Raw genomic sequence first — 23,473 nt, 5'->3', positions numbered from 1 at the left:
AAGAAATCAAAACAAATATAAAACACTTATAAATCTTTTATATACCCACTTTCCCATTGGTTAACAGTGTTATACACATGTAGGGCATTGAGAAATTATCTGTTGAATTAATTTGAAAGGCCATTTTTAAGGCTAAACTTGAGCTAACCCCAAATTCAATTTAACCTAAAGTGCTTGTGCCTAGTAAGCATTCAATAACTGTCAGTTAAATGCCAGATAGTTGTAATATCTATATTACCATTCACAGTCTCACACAGTGCAAGTCAAAGCAATGAAGAGGAAATCTGTAAGAAATCTGTAAATATATCTATTCCAATGCTCTTTCCCCTAAGCATTCTATATATAAAATAAGAGGGAAGGAAGGAAGGAAGGCCCTAACCTAAAAATAGTAATGTTCTACCATGAGTTCTCTATGTGGGTAAAGGGAACAGGAGATGACCAGTATATGTCTCTCCAAACTTTTCAGTTTCTCTAAGCAGAGTGTCTGATGTCATTCTAATTCTCCCCATTTAAATTGGTGAATCAAAATGAGGAAGGGCTGGATGATAAAAAAGAAAATACTATTTGATTCCTTTGCATATATTGCTCTTTCAGATGGATGCATCATCTAAGAATTGAGAAAATTATCAAAAATTTTAAAAGATCAAGTCCCTCTTAATCACTTAATTAATTATCATGCTATTAGCCATTGTGTATTATCAATAGACACAATCCAATTGTGTAGCATTGTATAGTAGTGCAGGATTTGGTAAACAAGATCAAAGTCTTTTTTAAAAAAAATTTTAACCCTAGATGCAGATTCTCAGATCTCTTCCTACCTATTAAAACCAATACCATATTTGAAAACCATACCAAATTTGATATATGGTACTGTCTGATGTTAAAACTGGAAGTTTCTATTGTGTTAAGACAAGAGTGTATAAAAATAAAGTAAAATAAAACTATAGTATGTTATTTAAAAAATAGAGGACTTTAAAAGAATTATCTTAAATTAGTCTGTGATTGGTTCATACTCTTATGCTATTATCTAATCCATGTTCCAACATATTACAATGGAAGGATATCGAGTTAATTAAAAAGGATTTCTCTCTCTCTCTCTCTCTCTCTCTCTCTCTCTCTCTCTCTCTCTCACACACACACATTCGAAAATTGGTAAAATCCAAATAAGGCCTGTATTTAGTTAATAGTCTTGTGCCAAGGTCAATTTCTTGCTTCTGACAATGTTCTGTGGTTTTGTAAAGTGTTATCACTGGGGGAAAATGGGGAAAGTTTACACAGAAACCCTCAGTGCTAACTTTTGTCGCTTCTTGTGAATCTTAAACTATTTCAAAATAAAAAGTATTTTTTAAAAATGTGAAGGCTAAATCAGTCATATTTGTGATTTAGATGAATATCTCCATATATAATATATTTTAAAAGATAAACAGTGCATTATCTTTAACAATCTTCAAAATAAAACAAATTTTAAATATCGCTAGAAAATTATGCCACTTACGCTCATAGTCAAGATGTGAGCAAGTTGCACCAGTGTAAATATATCTATTCCAATTGTTTCCTAGCAAAGACACAAGTCAAATATTGGAACTTTGTTCACATGGCAAGATTTGCCATGGATCTTTATTAAAAAAAGATTGAAGAATTTATGTCAGCTTCCTCATGAATTCAAAGGTTTTCCTGGATAATAACTGAAGTGCTTTTTAAATAAAACACAAGAAAACAGATCTCCGAATGTAACTTATGAAAGACAGTCCATTTTATATTCCAATTTTATTCACCTTTTCTGAATAGTCACAACATTAATCTACTGGGGATAATCTAGTTAATATATTTGAAATTCCATGTATTTTTTCTATTGATATGCATGTATTACACTTGTATATAATACAGAATTTCCAGTGTTGTTTCAGAGGACATAGTTTAAAAAATGAGAGGCATTATCTATAATTTTAAACAAACCTAGGACAAATTCATAATTTCCAAAATAATATAGTTTTCAACTTTGTTACAAAGAAGCTAATGATATTCTAATTGATGCAAAAACTCCAGCACAACTGTTATTCTTTTCTTTATGATTTCATACAGTCTTGAAGCATTGTGAAAATCCACTCTTGAGCCATCTAATTAGTTTTACGCATAATTAAAATGGAGGCAAGAAGTCATTTCATTCCAAGTACTTGTGGGCAGTAGATTTTAGTTCAATGCCAGAAGTATACTTTTCAAATTTAATTTTTTAACAGATTTTACACTTTTAATTGTTCTTCCCTGAAAAGAGTCTGTGTAATGTATTGGGCTTTGAATGTTGTTACAAATTAACAGACTTAAACTCTTCAGGATATGTGAGCCTCCATCATGGAAAACAACACATGCCTAATCGGCCATGTCAGTGAGTTTTAAAAATACAAAATATTTCCACACCTTCTCTAACATGACAGAACTTCTAAAAGGACAATTTCTGAAGCATCTTCTGAGTAGTCTAAAATGAGTAAAACACAGAAATCTATCCCTTTACATTCCTTCAAATTATAGGTTTACACAATATTATTTGAATGGCTATGCAATTTCCATTCTTCTTTCCCTTCACATCACAAATCAAACAAAATAAATGTAGTATAAAATTATACATTCTGTATTAACTTAGAAAAAAAAAGTACATACATGTTTAAGGCCTTTAAAAATTTATGACTTTCCTGTAGAACTGAAAACCACAAATGTTAAAATAGCTACAAAAATGTGGACAAAATACTGGCCTAAGAAATTGTTTGAATGCGACAACTATAAGCAAATATTTATAAATTTGAGGCTAAAACAATTTAACAATTTTTCCTATCAACAGACTGAACAAATACATAAGCATTCAAACAGTCATTGGGATCAAGCAAGAGACAGTCTTTTAAAATGAGATAGAAAGAAAGGACAGTTTAAAAAAATACTAGAAGAAATGTAAGTGAATAACATTCAAGCTAAGAAATCAGAAACTTACATGCATCCCTGGCAATTTTTTGAAACTGAAGGTTACCCAACAACTTGACTGCTCACTGCTGACTTCTGTGAAGGGAAAAAGTAAACATAAAAAAATTAAAGAAAAAAAACCCACTTAAAAAAAAAAACCTGAAAGGGAGAGTGCTCTAGAGATACAAAGTATTATATAATGAAAATGGTAATCCAGGTCTAACTACTATCTATTTAACTGACAAAGAGCTTTAGTAGGGTGTTGTTAGCCTTGGGGAAGTATGTCAGCTTGTCTATACATTCTTATATGATTGATGTATTCAGATAACTATTACTTGCCAACAATAATTATTATCAATGGATATATAGTTCCATTCCTTTAACAAAAGCAACTTTAAGATGTTAAAACATGTAGGCTTTCTGAGCTCCAAGATTAGAATATAAATAAAATTGTCTCAGTCTACACCATGCCAAAGAAGTTCTCAAAAAAAAATGTCATTAAAGCCGTGTGTAGTCCCACTAGCCAATGAACATAGGACCCAGGAACACATCCATGACAGAAGGACAGTACACTGGAAGATAGCTTTCAGAAAAAAGAAAAGTAGTCACATCCAGAGCCAATACCCAAAAGGTGACTGTCTTTAACATCACCCTGAAAAAAACAACTCTTCCTCAGCTCTGCAGATGGCAAGTTCAAATTCTTTTAGCAATTTTACAAGTTGAACACAGTTCAAATCCGATGAAATCTTCATGACATAAAAGTTCATGTCTTTTTAAAAGTCTTGATTTCAAGAAGAGTCCAATGAAATCTCTTGGAAACAGATCCTGATGGGCTTCTTCTGAGTGATATAAAAATCTTCCTTCGAGGTCGCCCCAGGAGTTAAGTTTCTATGCATATGTTCAATGTCATCAGCCTTGAGGATCACCTGATTTATCCTTATTTAATGGGTTACCTACAAAGGAGGAGGAAAATATAATTAACATTTCATAACATAGACATAAACTTAAACACAATGAGAAATGAATAGGTAATTCAAACTGCTGGTGTTTGCTGTATCAAATACATTGCTGAATGTTAAAGGATTACCATATTCAGGTGTTTCCAACTTATAAAAATATACCAATTCTTTTTTTCCCATTGTCATTTCACAATATTTTTAGAGCTACTTTCAAAATTATCCAGATTGTAACCAGGATGATCTCAACTGGCAGCAACGATACCCCTCTCAGACCCAGAATGATTCTGGAATCCCTGTTCTTTGTATAGGCTTGATGGACATAACCTAAAGACCATAAACACATCATATCAGGCTCAGTGAAAAAAGATCTTTGTTCACAGGGATAGAATCAGACCACATTCCCAAGAAAGCCCATGGCATTAGCTCCATAAAATTCATTCTTGAAATAGTTTAAAAAATGAGGGCTTATTTGACTCAATTATGTTTCAAAAAAAAATCACCTATTCATAATGACAAAGAAAATATTTGGGGAGAGAAACTATGAAGAATAGCAAAATGTATTACCAAATTTCAAAGGTATCTAAAAATTCTCATAAAATTGAGTAGAGTATATTATTAATGCTATTTTAAAATTACTGAGGAAGATTCATATTGACTTTTCACACCTACTAAAGTCCAAAGAATGTTTATGTACAGGAAAAAACAATAATAACAGATAGAAAGAGTACTTGATATACACATATATATCTCTATATACACAGATAAATAGATATAGAGAAAGATAAACACACAGGAAGAGAGAGAGGAAGTGGGAGAGGGAGAGGGAGAGATTTCTGCTGTGTCAATGAATTTCTGATTCTGCTTGAATATCAGACAAGGCATTTAGAGTTACCTAACAGTTCTTTTATAGCAACAGTTATAACAAAAAGTGATTTTTAAAAATTATTGTGGATACTTTGATTTTATTCCATTAAGTGACATAGTTACTTGTCCTTTGATAAAACATTTACAAAAGGCTATTTTTTGTTTGTTTTATTGTTTTCTGATCAACTACAAAAAAAGGAATATATTAAACAAAATAATAAGCTAGCTGTACACTTTGCTCTGCCATGGCTAATCTCAAATTATACTACAAAAGGGAGATATAAAAATCAAAGATGCATTTCATACATGGAAGCAGTCATCTTATTTCTGTCTCTCTGGTTAGCTAGTATTCTTGAGGAGGGTGTCTCTGCCTGCATACTTGAAACGTCTTACTCCCATTCACAGAGGAGCCGTGAAAGGAATTGAGCTGAGGATTGAGGGTTCCAAATACATGAATGGCTTAATGACCTTTGAGATTCTGGAAGCAGGAGATGTCTTAGGGCAGCAATTTCATTATCAATTTGTCTGCCATTCACTGGTCATTGTATACAAGTTCTGTGAAGAGGTCCCAAATTAAGTGTCATTGAAGAAGAAAGTGGGAAGAAAATATGACTATTTCTAGGGACATTTTGTCACAGGTTGCTAATGGAGATAGCTGATCATTGTGAAAAACACAAACATTATTTTTATGGTAAACTTTGTCCACAAACATTTATTTGACACAATTATTGCTATCCATTGGCTGAGAAAGATTCACTTGCCCCTTCTAAAAATCCTCTTCTTTAGGATTTTTCTCTAGGAAAAATTATGAAACATAATATGTGGACCATACTTCCAAACTCATGCTGAAAAGACAAGAGAACGGGGAGAGAGAGAGAGAGAGAGAATAAAAGAAAGAGACAGACAGACAGGAAAGCAAATGGTTTAGCCTCAGCAGGGGTTCAGTGTAGGCGACTAGAGAAATATAGAAGTGAACTGAACTGGAGGAACATCGTACCAGGGCTCCTTGAGCCACTTCAAGCCCAGGTTCTAAGTAACTTATTAGTGAGTATGGGAGATGCATTCCTATATCTTCTTTCCAACCTAAATATTTGATCCTACCGGTTTATATAAAGCTGAAGAATGACTCTCAACTACTTACATATTAAGGCTTTCTTTTCACATAATTTTGTAAATAGACATTCAAATTTACAGTATACTACCAATGGCTTATGTAACTAAAACAAATTTTTCTTCCATTGTTATAGATTAAAAAAATATATATATATATACACAGAAACATATAAACATATAAATATAAGTATACAATCCATATCCTTGAGAGTATCATAAATATACATTTTTATGATACTATGTTTCCATCAGCTAAATAATTGCTAGAAAATAAAATTTAAACATGACTAAAAGAATTAATTGTCTAAATAAGCATAGATTACAGTAGAAAGGGACTTTTTCTCACACTCAAGTTTTACAGAATATTCCTGAATTATTAATCCTAAAAATATCCTTGCACATTTTATGAAAGAAAGAGTAGGGTATAAATCATTTCTAATATCAGATGAAAATTAGACAATCTGTTTTAAATTTGATTTGTTAAGTGACTTGATTTTGATCAAAGGACACATCATGGTTCAGCATGCAGAGCTCTGCATTTAGGCCCAAGTGGCCGTGTTGTCGTGACAATCAAGTATTATAATGTTTATGAAACACCTAGCTTTGCCAACATTGAAGGACTATGAAAATATAAGTTTTGGATTTGAGGTGTTCTTTTTTTTAAAAAAATGCATAAAGCTTATCAAGAAAGCCACTAAAAGTAGAATGAATGGATCATACATTTTGACATTTAGTCGAAAGTTAGAGGACTATGTTGAAGGACTTCATACAAAGGCTAATGGCTTGCCCTTTTCAACATAGTATAAAGATGAACATGTATGAACATGTATCCGCACCCTCCCTGGCAACCTCCAGATTTGTACCAAATGAAATATCAAAACCAAAGGTTTAAAAATATATAGGAAATGATTCTGAATAGTGGTACATTATCACCAACTGAAACAGCCTAATATGTAAGATCCAAGTAGCATTTTAAAATAAAATTGATACCTAAAATTAAACATTCAACCTTTCAATGATTTATATGCTCATTAAGTAAGTCTGAGTGACCGAAGTTTAAATTCTTGCATACTAGCTGGGAGAAAACAAACTAAATGCTATTTTACCCTTGGTAGACTATAAACTGGAACATTCTTATATGCAAGAATTGCTTAAGCAATATTTATAGAATCCAACATTTTAAAAAGTAAAAGTAATTTTTAATACACCAAATTAAGCACTGCCATAGTTTTAGAACTTAAATACCACTCTCTTTTCACTCAAGCCATATTTTTTAGAAGAGGCCAAACAGTAAAAGTTTTACCTTCTAACGAGTATTTGCAGCAAGTTTTCAGTAACTAAAAGCAGGAGGTTGCAATAAAATCAGTTTTACAAGATGGGAAATAGCATTTGCTACCATGAATGCACACTGTCTTCTTGTTCTGAGGGCAATACATATAAAATACTGCATGAGGGAGAGAAATGGTCCTACGATTATTATGGTTATGCCTTGAGCTTCATGTGCTATAATCACTATCTCAGTAAATTTGCCTTTCCAAAGGCAATATTTTACACAGCTGTTCTTTTTTATGTAAATCTTATTTGTGTGTGCTGCACACCAGCCAGTTTGGTGGGTGAAACTAGTGGGCTGCTGAACACATGCAAAATGCAGAGATAATAACAGAAATAGCTTCTCTAGTTACAAACACAAAGCTATCCTGCTAATGATCAACCAGGATGAAGAAGCTAATCTGCTAACATTAAACAATAAGCACTAATTCTTCAAGATCAGAGCAACCACTTATCCCAGGCCAACAAATCTATTACTGTGCCCTGATTTGATTTCCCAAAAATTCATGTTAAAATCATGTATTTAAAGTCAGCCCAGCAATTTAAACTGAGAAAATAAAACCAGATGAATGGCATATATGATATTAAATTTGAAATTAGCTGAAGTTCATTATTTTCTACTGTTTCCATTTTATATTTTGATCATTATGAAATTTTCTTTGCCTATTTACAGGTTAAAGTAAATTAGGAAGCTGGTAGAAAATCCAAGAATCTATTCTGTCCTTTTATACAATTCTTAAACCTTAAAATTCTTAAAATCATTATATTCATGAACTCTAAAATTCCTTTTTTCTCTCTTCAAGTCCTGCTGACTAGGTTATCAGTGGGAGACAACATATTACGGTGAGAAGCACAATGACAAATAGCATGGGCTCTGTTAGGCAGACTGCCTGGGTTCAAATCCCTGCCTTATCACTTGCTAACATTATAGGCTCGAATAAATTATTTACACTCCCTGAGCCTTAGTCTCCCCATGTGTAATATATTATTATGTTTAAATCAGTTAATTCCTGCAAAGTGCCTGTCCCAGTAAATGCCTTTTAAATACTGGCAGGTGGTAGCAGTGGTAATTCCCAAACAAGATACAAAAGGTGACACATAGGATACCTATTGGGGAGGGGAGTATTACTTCTTGTTTCACCACAAATACTGACTTAATTAAAGTTAGTTTTCTGTTTCCTACAATAACTCATTTTGCAATTATTTCTCTTCATAATCTTGTTAATAATAAGTTACGTTATCAAGAATGAAGCACCACTGTTTTCGCTAGCTCTGGGAGAGACACTGTCTTTTCAGACAGGCAGTAGAGAATCGTGGTTAAAAGGATTTGCTCTGAAGTCAGGCTAACTAGATTCAATGCTCAGTTGTGCTGATGACTCACTGTGTGATCTTGGACAAAACAGTGATACTATTAGTGTCTGTATTGTAGGGTTGTATGAGCTGAGGAATAAATGAGTTAATTGCTCATGTGCTTAGAGCCATGCCAGGCACTTAACAACCACTATATATTAACTATTATTATTCACATATGTGTTCATTTTTAGGCATCTGCATGCATTGAATTTCCAGTTTTATCCCTGATTATTTCTCAGCACAGGTTACTAGTCTTCTCTAATACATAATCCCATTCTTTCTAATTCTTTCTTTCTCTTTCTAATGCCCGGGCTGCCATCAGACTTTGCATGCAGGACATATATTTAGGAAATCAACACTGCACTTTAAGCTTAAAAAGTAAATGGGGTATGATTACACCAAAACAAATGCAGATTTGGAAATTTCCTTATTCTTTATTGATGGTTCCTCTGATACTGTTTTTTTCTTTAATGGAGTGCTATCCCATATTCCAGATTATTTTTGAACCTCAGCTGTTCAGTTTGCCAGTCTACATAAATTTGTGAAATCACTGCCAAATCTCCACAGCATCTGTGTGCATCTTATATAATATCAGCTTAATTTACAAAATAATATGCTCTCTTCTCCAATGTGGTTATTAAAATCTTAAGTGGGACTACTGAACAACATTTATATTCTTGTGAAGATAAAATGAGTCACCTACACACAAGAATAGAAGAGACAGTGCATTATAAATATTGCAGTCACATTTAAAGAGTTAAATTTCCACTAAAATACCCATGTTTTTATAGAAACATTTATTTTTTGATTGATGAACATTCTTTATTTAAACAACATTTAAACATTTCCTTGGAAGGCAAGGAAATGTGGCAATATTTCTAAAAGAAGGCAGCAGGTTGAAATGCAGGGCATGTCTAATTTTTATAATATGGCTGCTTAATAACATCACAAATAGGCACAATTTCAAACTAACATTACAATAAATTTAACTTATTCCATAAAGGTAACAGGAAGAATTGAATATCTTCATAATCCTAAGTGCTGCTTTGAATGAACTTTTCCTTTCTTTAAATATAATTGCTGCTTCGCTGCAAATGTATTTTTTTCACGTAGCTCTTATAAGTACGTGAATTAAGCTCTTGCTTCACTTTTTGTGTACTAAATGTGCAATTAAAACATCATTACAGTAGCAGGTTTTCTCATTTAAGCTAAAGAAAAGCTGCCATTAGGTTAGTTGCAACTGTACATGAATGCACTTGTCCTATCTTAAAGCACCTTGTCCAAGGAGGTATTACAAAATGAAAAACACCTCTTGGTCTGGGATATTGATGCATGAGCACGCTGACCAGATAGCTTTCAGGTAAGGTGAGGCACTAAAAGGAAATGACATATAAATCACATTTATAAATATATCCATCTATATAAAAAATTAAGCCTATATTTTACTTTCATGGTAATAGAGGCAATTCCTATAACCCTGAAAATCATTGTATTTCCATATCACATTTTAATTTTACCTCCGAAGAACTGCTGGTGCTGGACTGGCCTGAACATTTCTTTTAACATTTGGGATATGTTTTATATTAATACTTCAGTTGTTTTATATTAATATGCTTCATATTGATACATTTTCACTAAACAACCTTGAACCATTCTCAGTTACCTGCTTTATAAATTCTTGAAAAATTGAACAGCCTTGGGTGAGTGGAAAGATAGTCATTTCAAACAGAGAGCATTTCTATAGCTTACTGATTCTACTTAGGTGTAACTCGGTGTGAGTCTGTTGTGGAAGCAAAAGTGGAAAGTTTCCCTGGTCTTGGTGTAGGATTCTGAACAGGACCAGAACACCAGATATGACTGAGGAGAGGCTGCCTTATTCTGCTAGTTAAGAGACCAAGAGTTTCATACCAATGTTACTATCTGCTAGTTTTAGAACTTTGGCTAAGTCATTTAAAATCTCTGAATCTCCAGAGTTCTTATCTGTCAAGTAAGTTGGTTGGACTCAGTGAACTTCTAATTTCCTCCTAGCCCCCAGATGCTGTAATTTTTCTTAAGAAGCATTATTTCTAAAAGGGATAAAATTTTGTCCTGATTCATCAGTGGCATAACCACTACGAAGACTTCATTTTTCTAAAAGGCCTAATCATTATATTAGAATGCAGAACTAGTGAGCTCTTCTCACAAATACAACATCTGTCAATGGCTTTCAGCTTCCTGTGCTGTGCAAATGAAGATCTCGACTGGAAATGAATCTTTCGAACAGATGGACGAGCACTATTTCTTGGAACTTTGAAAGCTGTACAGTGTGCCAGCCATGAACTCTTCCATGTGACTCATGGAAGCAGATGACTGTTTGCATTGCCATTTATGCACATTCATCCACTGAGAAGCAGATCAACTAATTCTCTCTGCTTGACATTCACTGTTAGCAAAACAAAGCATTCTCTGCTTTGTCTGTGGGTAGCTAATAAACTCCTTTGGGACTTTAAAAAATTTGTTAAGACAAAACTTTACTTCTCCTTACTCTGGTCCCCCAGGATATATATTTTCTACTTGTTTCAGGTGAAAAATTACAAAAAAATAATTAAGATAAAAGTGAAAGGCAACAGCTTATAGAATAAGCAGTATTCTCTTGGAAACGTCTATCCTTAAGAGGGGAAAACAATTATTTTACATGCCTTGAGGAAATCTGAGTAGATTTTTAAGGTATTAATTTCATATGCCAGCATAGTTCACACATTTTTAGAGACAGTTGAGATTTTGAACTCAATTGTAATGTACTTTACCTGCTAAATTCGATATTAGGTTGATGTTTTTTAGGCTTGTCTCCCATTTATAAAGGAGTAATTTGAATCGGTAGTTTTTATCCACTTTCTGCCATAAAGCTTTAAAAGTTTAAATCTGGTCAAGAATCACCCTCCTCTCATGATTGCAAAGATGTGGAAACAACCCAAGTGCCCATCAATACATGAGTGGATTAATAAAATGTGGTATATGTACACCACGGAGTTCTACTCAGCCACAAAAAACAATGGTGATCTAGCACCTCTTATATTATTCTGGATAGAGCTGGAGCCCATTCTACTAAGTGAAGTATCACAAGAATGGAAAAACAAACACCACATGTACTCACCATCAAATTGGTATTGACTGATCAACACTTAAGTGCACATATAATAATAACATTCACTGGGTGTCGGGCAGATGGGGGGGAGGAGGGGATGGGTATATACACACCTAATGGGTGCAGTGCACACTGTCTGGGGGATGGACAAACTTGAAGCTCTGACTCGGGAGGGGCAAAGGCAATATATATAACCTAAACATTTATACCCCCGTAATATGCTGAAATAAAAAAAATAAAAAAAAAAAAAGAATCACCCTCCTCAAGAACTGCAGCCTCACTACAAAAGTAAGCTGTAAAAATTGTGCTTAAAAATGAGTTTAAGAGAAGTGAAATTTGGGCAGAAGAAGGGCTAAAACTTGGAAGAAATTCCTTCTGGTCACCTTGAGATTACTAAGAGAGCAACATTTTCTCTTAACTTTCTGGTTGGTTTGACTTACAAATACAAATGGCTCTTGGTGACAACGTTTCCTTGAGATAACTTGTCTGAATGAAGAATATGTTGCTGTCCTTTGACAAAGGACTTGATGTAACTTGTGGAAGGACAAAGTGAGTACCAGCAGTTTTTGAGAACATGCCAGAAGCAGCACATACTCTCTCCTCTCCATCCCTATCTTCTATAAAATTAAGAGATGATCATTCCATATGTGGTAGATCTTAGAAAAACAAAAACCAAGAAATATAAACGCTTTCTGTAGGTTCTAGACTAAAACCCATTTTTTGAAAGACGATATAGCATAGACAGTGATGTTCAACTTATTCAGTGGTTTTGTTTTGTTTTGTTTTTTTTCCTGTTTCCCAGCTACAATCCTCCCTGGATTTTTCTAATAATAATCACCACAGTTCAGGAGTCTCAAATTTCCAAAGTTGATCAAAATATGAATCTTCAAATCTAGCTATTTGTAATTTCTTAGATGCTGGTATAACATAATATTAAATTATGGGGAGATTTAAATATATAAAGAATGGACCTTTAGGTCAGAACTGCAGTCTCCATTTGGTTTACGGAGATTAAGTGAAAGTATGATGGCTTAGTACTTTTCATGTTAATTTCCAGATAATAGCAGGTTATACACTAATAGAAGTCCAGGAATATGCCCAGGGTTTTGTACTATCCATTTCCTATTCTTAGGACAGAAATACTACAGAGCCATTGTAGGTGTTAACATTAGGTCCACCAACAATAACATATTGGTTCTTTGTGGCCAATTTGTTTGATGTAGGGGTCTCACATCTGTACAAGGAATGATGCCTCTCCCCCCTTTTTTATAAAAATCATTCAACGTCTTTCTTCACTAACCACTGAGGCAGTTCTTTGCCCTCTGATCCCCTAAAGCTGTACCAAGTTCATCGTCTCCTCCTGAAATCAGGGGCACTGGAATGCTAATGATAACTACAAGAAAGAGTAGGTCGTAGTTAAGCCTGTTAACACGGTGTACACACCTGCTGCTCTGTGAGAAATAAATCAAGCCGGGAGCTCATTTCTGGAGTTGTTTTGAATCTTTATTTCTCAATGATACTTCTGTCCCTTCCTTAGAATCCGACCAACACTAGGATTCGTCACAACTAATGCTCCAACATGGAGCCAAAAGCTTTTTGAATGTGGAAAAAGCAAAAATTGTCATCAGGCACAGCAGAAACTTTCTCTTCCTACTTCTCCATTTGAACTTGAAGAGTTTTACACATTTGTCTAAGGAACAAACACATGTCAGGTACTCCACTGTTCAACAGATTATTACAGACAGCAAACCTGGGAGAGAGGGAACACTGCAAAAAGCATAAAGCAGGACAATAACTTCCTTTACCTCCAAAAAAGGTCACAATGGGGATAGATTTGTATCTCTTCTAGAGGATTCTAAACTCTTAGTACATTATTTTTAATCTCAAAGAAATACTCATAAATGAGACTTAAACAGTTTTTGTCAAAAATCAAAACAAGGATAGTAAGCATTTCTCATGAATATTTTGGGAAGCATTCAATTAAAATTCAAATATTTAATATTTGTGATCTTAACCATTCATAGGCTTTCCTGAACCTCTGTGCCTATGGTAATTTATAATTTGCTGCAGGATGAACTGGAATCACACACACTTAAAGACTGATAAATGGTACCAAGTCATTTTGTGTGTTTTTTTATTTGTTTGTTTGTGTGTTTGTTTTTGAGACAGGGTCTCCCATGATCATAGCTCACTGCAGCCTTGAACTCCTGGGCTCAAGCAATCCTTCTTCCTCAGAGTCCTCCGTAGCTGGGACTACAGGCATGAACTACCATGCCAGCTAATTTTTCTATTTATTTATTTATTTGGTAAAGATGGGGTCTTGCAATGTTGCTCAGGCTGGTTTTGAACTCCTGGCCTCAAACAATCCTCCCCCTTGGCCTCCCAAAGTATTAGGGTTATAGGTGTGAGCCACAACTCCTGGCCAGGACCAAGTTATTTAACCAATGTATGGATCTAGTCACCCATGGGTATTCACTTGCCAAGCCAAGTTTGTTGTTCTCTACTAAGTATCAATTGTGTAATCCTTATTAATAGTCTGAATGTATATTTTTAAACATCCATGATATTTCACAGTTATAATTCTATATCTATATCATTTTATAGATATAGACAGGCTTTCAAAAGTTTTCTTTATACTCTTTCCCAAAGTACTCCAGAGAAATCAAAACATGCTATTTGAATTTAAAATATTTGAATAATGATTTAATAGTTGAATGAAAAATAACAATAACACATAATAATAAATCACATGGTAGAGTAGCTAGTAATTTAAAATCAGACAACAGAGAATTTTTGGTAGTATAAATCAAAAGTAGAGTAAAACATTTTCTATATAAATTTGAGAAGTCAGAATAGTTAAAATTAATAGCAAGGAAAGAAACTAAACATATAATAATAGAAAAAGATATTTTCCAATTTTGGAAATATTTTGTGTTTTTGATGAGTAAGAACAGACCATCACAGCTAATCTCGACCTCTCCCTACCAAACTAGAAAATGTAAGATTAAAACGATCATCTGAGGAAGAGTAGCACTTTTGTGTTCTGGTCACATTGCCTAGTTGGATTTATCCAGATATATTAGAGCCAACACAGTCATGAAGTGGGTCATGGTCATGACCTGCAGTGGACACATATGGCTGAAGATAAAAGGATGAAGCTTGTGAAAATTTAGAAGAGCTTCATATCCTTTACAAAAATAACAGGGGCAGATGGAGAAATATACCACTTACATATTTCTAATTCTCCATTTTCTTAACATTGTTCAAAAACACAGAAAGTCATTCAGGGTATGTTCTTTAATTTTATATATCCCCATTGAGTATTTTTAAGAATAGCATAAATTTTTTCTATATGTTTTATCTCTAATCAGTTTCTAGTCATCTTTCTAATCTGTTCCCTACTCTCTGTCCCGCTGCCACTATCTTTATCAAGGTCTTTATTCCACTGGGTTTGTACAATTACAATAACTTCCTGATTGGTCTCCCTGACTTGTCATGCTCCTTGCAGTTACTCCTCCTCTTTGCCACCATCATGCTGAAAAGTGAAATCTATAACAGTGTTCCACTTACAGAAAGTAATCTAAACTCTTGTTTGTGATCTATAAGGTCTGTGATGATTAGACTCCTACCCACCCAGCTTCCTCTCCCCTTCTTCCCAACGCCTCCACAGAACACATATGCTCAACTCTCGCCATGCCTCACTATTTAATAGTCCCAGGACTTCACATGCCCATTCTTGTCTCCCTATCTTTGTGTTCATTTTAGCTTCACCTGAATACACTTGTTTCTAATCCCAGAAGAAATGTTACCACTTCGTGATTCATCCATTCAGAACTTTGTCATTCTTCTATAAGACATATTTCATCATATTATGACTATTTATTAACCTGTTTGTTTCTCTATCTAAACTACGAGCTACTGGGGAAAAAGAATAGTAGCATATATTTTGTTTCCTGCATGCTAAGCAGCATTTTAGGCACATAAATGACACCTAACATTTATTAAATGAAAGGTTGAAACAATGGATGGATGGATAGGTGGACAGATAAAGGAAAAAGTGAGTGAATGAATAAATGGATGAATATGAAAGGAAAAGTGATAAGCAATTTCAGAGGAGAGAAAACTAGAGCTACTATTTGGATTCTCTGTAAATATCAAGGGGAATGATTAGGTGACCCAAAGGTCACTTCCACCATTTTTAATTTTTCTAGGATTATTCCCATGATTCTGTAGTTTCAAGATTTGAAATTATAGATATGCATGGGTCCTGACATTCAGCTTCACATTTTCACCTCAGATATTTAAATTTATTCTCATTTGGAAAAGGTCTGATTTTTAAAACAAAATTAATTCATGAAAATAATAAGGCAAGAAGATAATAGCAATCTGTGATGCTCTAATTGGTATTAGACTAATCATTTGGGATGTGGAAAATGTCCAGATGAATACATAAAGGTTGGTGCTGGCATATTCATTACAGTTAATATTTCAGTTAGAAATTATCCTATTTTTAAAAAAATACACTTCTCTCTTGAGTAATTTCCATATACCACTGCTTAACAGGGTCAGGAAATTCTCATGAAATATTTGATGGTGCCAATTGTCCTACACCGAGGAATTACATGCTCACTTGACATCAGACAGGGTGGTGCAAATGAAATCGCACCAGATTTCCTATAATGGAACACAGTAAACAAATACCACAATGACGGATGCACTACGACCCCCAAATAATATTGTGCATGCAATCACACACACACAAACACACAAAGTCATGCACTCTCTATGTACAGTTCAGGATGCCTGATCTCTCTTTGGCTTTTGTCCCATCAAATCTAGAGACTGGTATTTTAAAAGGCAAAGAGATGTTAATTTTTGCTTAGAAGTACAGCAAATTCTCTGGTCTAGACTAGGATGTCAAAAATAGGTGATCATTCTGTTCCTCAAGGAATCGGAAATCCTGCTGACCCTTCCCTTGCCTCCATCTCTCAAACCATAATTGCTGGCCTCAGAGGATAACTTAATGAACATTCATCTTGCCTGTAAAACCCTCAGAATTTTTCTGTGAGAGAGTCCCCATTTATGATTTATTGTTATTACTGTTGTTAGTCCTTATTAGCAATTACTATTATCCTCAGTTTGTACTTGAGAAAACCAAAGCTCAGAAAAATTAAGAGAAACTTTCCAAAGATGTTTGCAACTAGTAAGTGATAGCCTGGGTAATGGATCCCCATTTTGGGGCTTTGAACCCAGTGAAACAGATTACACGTTACAGCCTGCCCCTGTCCTAAGGTGTAAAGAAAATACAAAAATCACTGCCCTGTGGAACTATCTAGCGAGGCAGACAGATAACAGACATGATAAGTAAAATTTTAACCTATTTTAGGCCATATCAAGAGAAAAAAAAATAAAATTGAGAGGAAGAAAGAGATTTTGGGGGCAGAGATGTACACTTTTAGTTGGCATAGACAAGGAATACTTGCTGAGAATGTGAGATTTAGGTAAAAGGCTATGGAGATAAAAAAGCCAATAAAGCTGATAGCTAGGGGAAGAGCATTTCAGACAGAGGGAACAGCATGTGCAAATGAACTGAGACAAGAAAAACAAGGAGGGCAGTGTGGCAGCAGTGGAGTAAGCCAGGAGGAAAGTAGGAGACAGTGTCACAGAGGTTTGTTCATTTGTTTGTCTATGTCCTTGTTTACTCAATAAATGTTATTGCGCTGCTATGTTGCTTACTAAGGATCAAGTCATAGACAAAAGCAGATGTGGCCCTTGCTCTCATGGGGTCACAAAAAAAGGAACTATAATGAAGTAACACACATGGTTTCAGAACTTCTTCCCTCAAGAAGCCTCACTCCTGGAAGTTGGAACCAGACAGAGCTTGGATGGACATGAAAGACCACATAGACCTCTTTTTATAAGCCCTGGAAGCCACTGTTATTTCTGTTTAGACAGTGATGGCTTTCGATGTTTTAGGGAAGGAAAGGGTGATGAGTGAGTGACGTGTGTGTGTGTGTGTGTGTGTGTTTAGCAAGTTTTTCCTGGTAAATGTTTTTAGCTGATTGATGGGGGGGCGGGGAACAAACCTCCTGAATGCATGATTTATTTCACTTCCACTCTAGCTATTATTGAGACTTTGCCTAGTATAAAAAACCAATCTAGAACAAGAAGGCCCTGTCTACAAGGAAGACTTCTAAGAGATGCCCCCTACACACACACACACTCAATCTATTCAGCTATTCTTGGATTAATGAAATTCAAAAGAAATGTTAATTCAGCCATGAGGAAAAAAATACCATACTTTGGCTTTTAGGAGATTCTGAAAGGAAGAGATGGAGAAGAATTTAAACTAATATTTGAAGCAGAGGAAAAGGGATATCTTAGACCCTACACTATACATGGAAAACTGGTTTGAATACGTGCAGCAGAGAAAAAGTCAAAAATTATTTGGTTCATTTGGATTCCTCCTATTCAAATATTTATTCACATAATTTAGAGGCTAGACTGCCTCGCTTTAATCCTAGCTCTACTGCTTACTTGCTATGTAATTTTGGCAACTTCCTCATGCCTCAGTCTCTTCATCTATAAAATAAGGATAATAATTAAGCCTGTCTCATGGGGGTGATTGTGAGGATTAAATGAGCTGGTATATGTAAAGTGCTTAGACTAGTGCTTGGCCATTGTGAGAACTTAATAAACATTAGTTTTCCTAATTCTTGTGAAAATGAAAATAATATACAAGCCCTCATGTAAGCAGAAAGTCATTTATGTGGTTTCCTTCTGAGGAATTAAACCTTACATCATTAGTAAAAATATGATCCCTTCTTTAGCAATCATATTTACTGAAAATTCTTTTTGGGTATTAATATTATGATATCAGCTTTCTTTATCTTAGTGTTTGCATAGTGTATCTTTCCCATTATTCTTCTATTTTAATTTTTTTTTATTTTTATAGTTTAGATGCATCTCTGTTAAATAGCATATACACAAGTTTTGATCTTTTGATCCAGATTGACAATCTTTGTATTTCTCTTTTTTAAAACTTTTATTTATACTTGGAACATAGTAATTATACATATTTATGGGGTACAGTGTGATGTTTCAATGCATGTATTCACTGATCTATTTGGGTTACAAGTTGCCATTTTCTGAGTGTTCTCTATGTATTCTATAAGTTCTAGATTCTTTTCCTCTCCTTTTTTGTCTACTCGTGTACAGAGCCTTTTCATCAGTCCATTGTTTCTTCAGTTGGCTTGGAAGTTACACACTCTCTTACAATTTTTTTACTCGTTTTCTTAGCACAGCAGTTCTGCAGTTTAATAGTTCACTATTGTGTATTGTTTTTACTTGTTTTTGTTTATGCTGTCTTGTCTACATGTGTGACTGGTTATTTTTTATTGTATGCCGGATATCATATTTGCAAAATTGTTTATGGATATATTGTGAGACTGGGGTGTAATCCTCCCAGAGAGGAATTACATCTGCTTTTGCCAGGTGCACCCTAAAAATCCATGTTCACCTCAATCTAATTTCAGGTATCAAAATAATTCAGATTGAGCCTTGTAAGGGCTATTTACTTCTGATTCCCTCTTACTCTTAGGGTTTAGCACTTTGGGTTTCCAATCAGAAATAAGAGAGGTTTACCAGAGCCCTCCTTCTTGCTGATCCCTGAGCTACTGTGACAGTCTCCTGGGCTTTGAAAGGCCGTCAGTGCACTTCTAGTCTCTAAGCCACTCCCTCTAAAATTGACATTTGCCTCCACGGAGCAAGTGACTCTCAAGACTGCTTAAAACGGAAGTTAGCTAAGTTATGTATAGTTGGGGTGACTATATTTTCCAGTTTGCTTGGGATAGTTCTAATTCACATTTGTCCTGATTTTCTGTTAGGTTTATCCTAGAAATATGTCTTAGTATAGACAATAGGTTGTATCATCACCCACATAGGGTAATTATCTATATCATGGAAATTTAAATTTTATTAAATAACTCTTGAATTTTGAAGTCTTCAAGCTATGAATGGATGACTATCTAATGCAAGAATTTCAGCCATTGTGATAGGCAAAAAATGAGCATCCTGGAAGCATAAAACATTTCTGAAATCCACTAAATCACATCAGGTTGCTAATAAATGTTTATGTTTAGCAAGGGTTCTAGACATAACACTGCATTAATTTCTCCAACTTTACTATTATAAAGATGAGACATGGAGATTATAATGTGAAAGATTGAATGTAATATTATCTGTTAGTTTTTCAGTTCAGGGTTGTGAACTCTGAGAATCACATTACAGTAACGGCACACTCTATTACCGTTGAGATAGAAGATTTGTTATAACAAGGAGGTCAAATAGGCTTCTTATAAAAAAATCTATTTAAAATACTGTAATATTTGAATTTTGTATAATATAATATTCTCAAGTTTATTGACTAGATTTTTTCTATTATAAAGAAAATTTCCATTATGATTAAAATTTTTTAATTTTGCCTACAATTGAAAGAGGATAATTGTATATGGATTTTAATTCCTCCTATTTTTTTTTTTCATTTCTTTACCTGAGTAATTAAAAGCAGGCTAAGATGTAACGTAGCATACACATACTGAATGTTCATCTACTGATGATGGTGATGATGAAGACAATGATTAATATAGATTTTCAGAGAATCAGGCAGGCAATAAGAATAAAGTAATGGTTAAGAGTATGGGGTTAAGAACATCATCTAGTCATAGGATTATCCTGACTTGGGTGTCAATTAATTGTGTTGCCCTGTTATGTCACTACAAAAACCCTCAGTCTCCTTACCTATAAATGAAAACAATCCCTATGTTATCACACTGCTGTGAAGGTTAAACACAATTCTGCCTGTGGTAAGAATATAATAAACAGCAATTTTAAAAACTTTCAAATCATACTTTGAAATACTTTTTCAAAAAATTAATTTTTCTACTTAAAATTATTCTCATTATTCCATTGCTATTACAAAGTATGAAATTTAATTATATAATAAGGCAGTAATCATGGATATATTCCTGACAAAGCTATGAATTTCCTGTATGAAGCATAGGACAAAGTCTACTTTATTTTCAAAGGCTCTACTAGAATCAGGATAAATTATAAAGAAGCTATATTATGTATAAAATATCTCCTCAGAGCAAAAACTTAGATATTATAAAACATTTTTGTTAAAATGTACTGAGGTTTATACAATCACTTAGATTTTATTTGTTATTCCATAAATAGGAATTATTGGCCTCTGCTAATTGCTGAATATCTATAAACACTTTCTGCATCAGTTTCTGCTTGGTGTTTTGTGATTTAGTAAGAACATTAATGTTGTATTAGTAATAGCAAAATTGGTAAGGGTGACTCAGCATTCCATAAAAAATCCTTTACTGCTGTAACAACCATTCCAGGCTAACCTCATCTTAAATGGCCACAGGCAAACAGCTACAAAAACTTAAAATTGAACGGGGAAAAAAAAAAAAAAAACACAAAAAAACCTAGCACATAGACCCAGAATAATACCTTTCCCTTTCTGGTTAATAAAACATTTTAACCATAAAGAGGTTTTGTAGTGAGGCCGTCCTTGAATTGTACTAGTGGACGTAGAAATATTAGTTGAGTAAATGTCAATAATTGCGATGGTCAAAAAAAAAAAAAAAATGCCTTCTTCACTTTGTAGCCCCAATAAGTCCTCAAGAGATATTGCTGAAAAGCCCATGTCCGGTGGCTATAAAGAAGAAACTAACGTTTCTGCTCTTGCAGCATAAAACAGGAAACAGCACCTTTACAATTGATTAGCACAACAGGTTCCACTTAGCCCATCTATTGTAAGTAACTAGAATGACCCAAATCCTGTACCCATTACAAACACTGAAATTTACTTAGTGTAGCTCTATAGTTTCTGTCTAGGATGAAATTTTGTGGCTATTCCAAAAGAGAATAGGAGCAGAAAGACCATTCGCCAATGAATTCATGCTTTCTTGTTAAAGCCCTAATTTAAATACGAACAAAGGTAGTAAAAGAAATCTTAAGATATCGCCACATTAGTGTTTAACAATACTGGCTATTGTGAAATATTAATGTTCATATTTGAGTTATGAGAAAACTGGCCCAATTTATTAGCTTATTAACAACTTTCTTAATCTATATGCTTTATTTAACACATACAGACCTTTCACTTGGCCAGGAACTCTTTTAAGTACTTTATAAACATTAACTAATTTAATCCATATAAGAAACCTATGTATATTATTGTCCCAATCTCCAAGATATGGAAATTTAGGAGCACAGATGTAAAATAATTTTCCCAAAGCCACCAGCTAATAAATTGTAGAGTCAGGATGTGAACCCAAGTAATCTGACTCAAGAGACTGGGTTCTTAATCATTACACCATCCTTGAAGGCTTTTTCAGAAGATCATATCAGCTATTTCTCACTGAGGTAAATGAGTAGTAGATAGATATATAAATGGTAGATAGATAGATATTAGCTCCTGGCAATATATCTGTTGTGAATGACTAAGGCAGAGCCAATAGAATTTTGGAGTCATTCTTGCAGTCTTAATCCTACTAAAATCCTAAATCCTTAATCAACACAGAGTATTACTCCCCTCCCAAGGAATAAAATTTCCATGCTTACACATTAAGCTAAATATTAATAGCTATGCATGGAACTTCAGAATGCTCTTATGACTATGATTCTTAGGCTCTGTTGTATGTGGTATGAGAAAAAATGAGATTATCTTCTTTGGCATAATCTCTTTCTTTCTATAAAATTCATTCTTTTAGGCTTAGATAATTTAGGATGGCAATTTTTTAAATGATTTGCTTCCCTCATGTATCTTCTCAAAGACTGCGTTCCCAAACTCATCTGGTATCTCACAGACACAATAACCTGCAGGTTACCTGTAGGTAACCTGTAGGTAACCTGCAGAGGTAGGTCATAAAAAATATGTCAGAACTTGCACTGTACACACCTCTCAGAATGGCCACAATCCAGAAGTAATACCAATACGGGCAAAGTCAGGGAGCAACAGGAACTCTCTTTCAACGCTGGTAGGAATTCAAAACAGCACAGCCACGCTAGAAAGCAGTTTGGCAAAACTAAACATATTCTTACAAAACTAAACATATTCTTGCCACATGAGCTAGCAATAGTGCTCCTTGATATTTACTCAAAGGAGCTGAAAACTCATGTCCTCACAAAAATCTCTGTCTGTATGTTTATAGCAGCTTTATGCATAATTGTCAAAATGTGGAAGCAACCAAGATGTCATTTCAGTAGGTGAATGGATAGCTGTGGTACATCCAGACAATGGAATATTGTTGAAAGTAAAAAGAAATAAACTATCAAATCATGAAAAGACATGAAGGAAACTTAAATGTATAATATTAAAGGAAAGAAGCCCAGTCTGTAAAGGCTTCCTACTGCAACACACATAGCTGGAAAGCTATGTGATATTCTGGAAAAGGCAAAACTATGGAAACATAAAATGATCAGTGATTGCCAGGGATTAGCAGAGAGGAAGAGATAAACATGTGGAACACAGAGTAATTTTAAGGCAGTAAAAATGCTCTGTATGATACTATATATAATAGTGTATACATGTCATTATATAATAAATTGGTCTAAACTCATAAAATGTACGAAACCAAGAGTGAACTGTAATGTAAACAAACTATTTGCTTTGGGTGATAAAGATGTGTCAGTGTAGGTTCATCAATTGTAACAAATGTACTATTTTGGTGGGGAGTGTTAATAATGGAGGAGACTATGCATATGT

The 23,473-nt window shown here is 34.2% G+C and overlaps 1 protein-coding gene across 2 annotated transcripts in view; it reads right to left on the bottom strand.

The window, feature by feature from the left end:
- Positions 1 to 1,735: 1,735 nt before the first annotated feature.
- TAFA2 (TAFA chemokine like family member 2) overlaps positions 1,736 to 23,473 on the bottom strand; it is a 392,025-nt gene continuing 370,287 nt past the window's right edge. For both annotated transcript variants that reach the window (XM_045553466.1, XM_045553467.1), the window contains one exon: positions 1,736 to 3,902. In XM_045553466.1, the coding sequence (XP_045409422.1) occupies positions 3,891 to 3,902 (12 nt within the window). In that variant the 3' untranslated portion in view covers positions 1,736 to 3,890. The remainder of the gene's footprint in view (positions 3,903 to 23,473) is intronic.

The sequence above is a fragment of the Lemur catta genome, chromosome 6, assembly GCF_020740605.2.
Source record: "Lemur catta isolate mLemCat1 chromosome 6, mLemCat1.pri, whole genome shotgun sequence".
Lineage (NCBI taxonomy): Eukaryota > Metazoa > Chordata > Mammalia > Primates > Lemuridae > Lemur > Lemur catta.
Note: the sequence above shows the minus strand (reverse complement) of the source record. Positions and strands in the feature narration are given on the sequence as shown.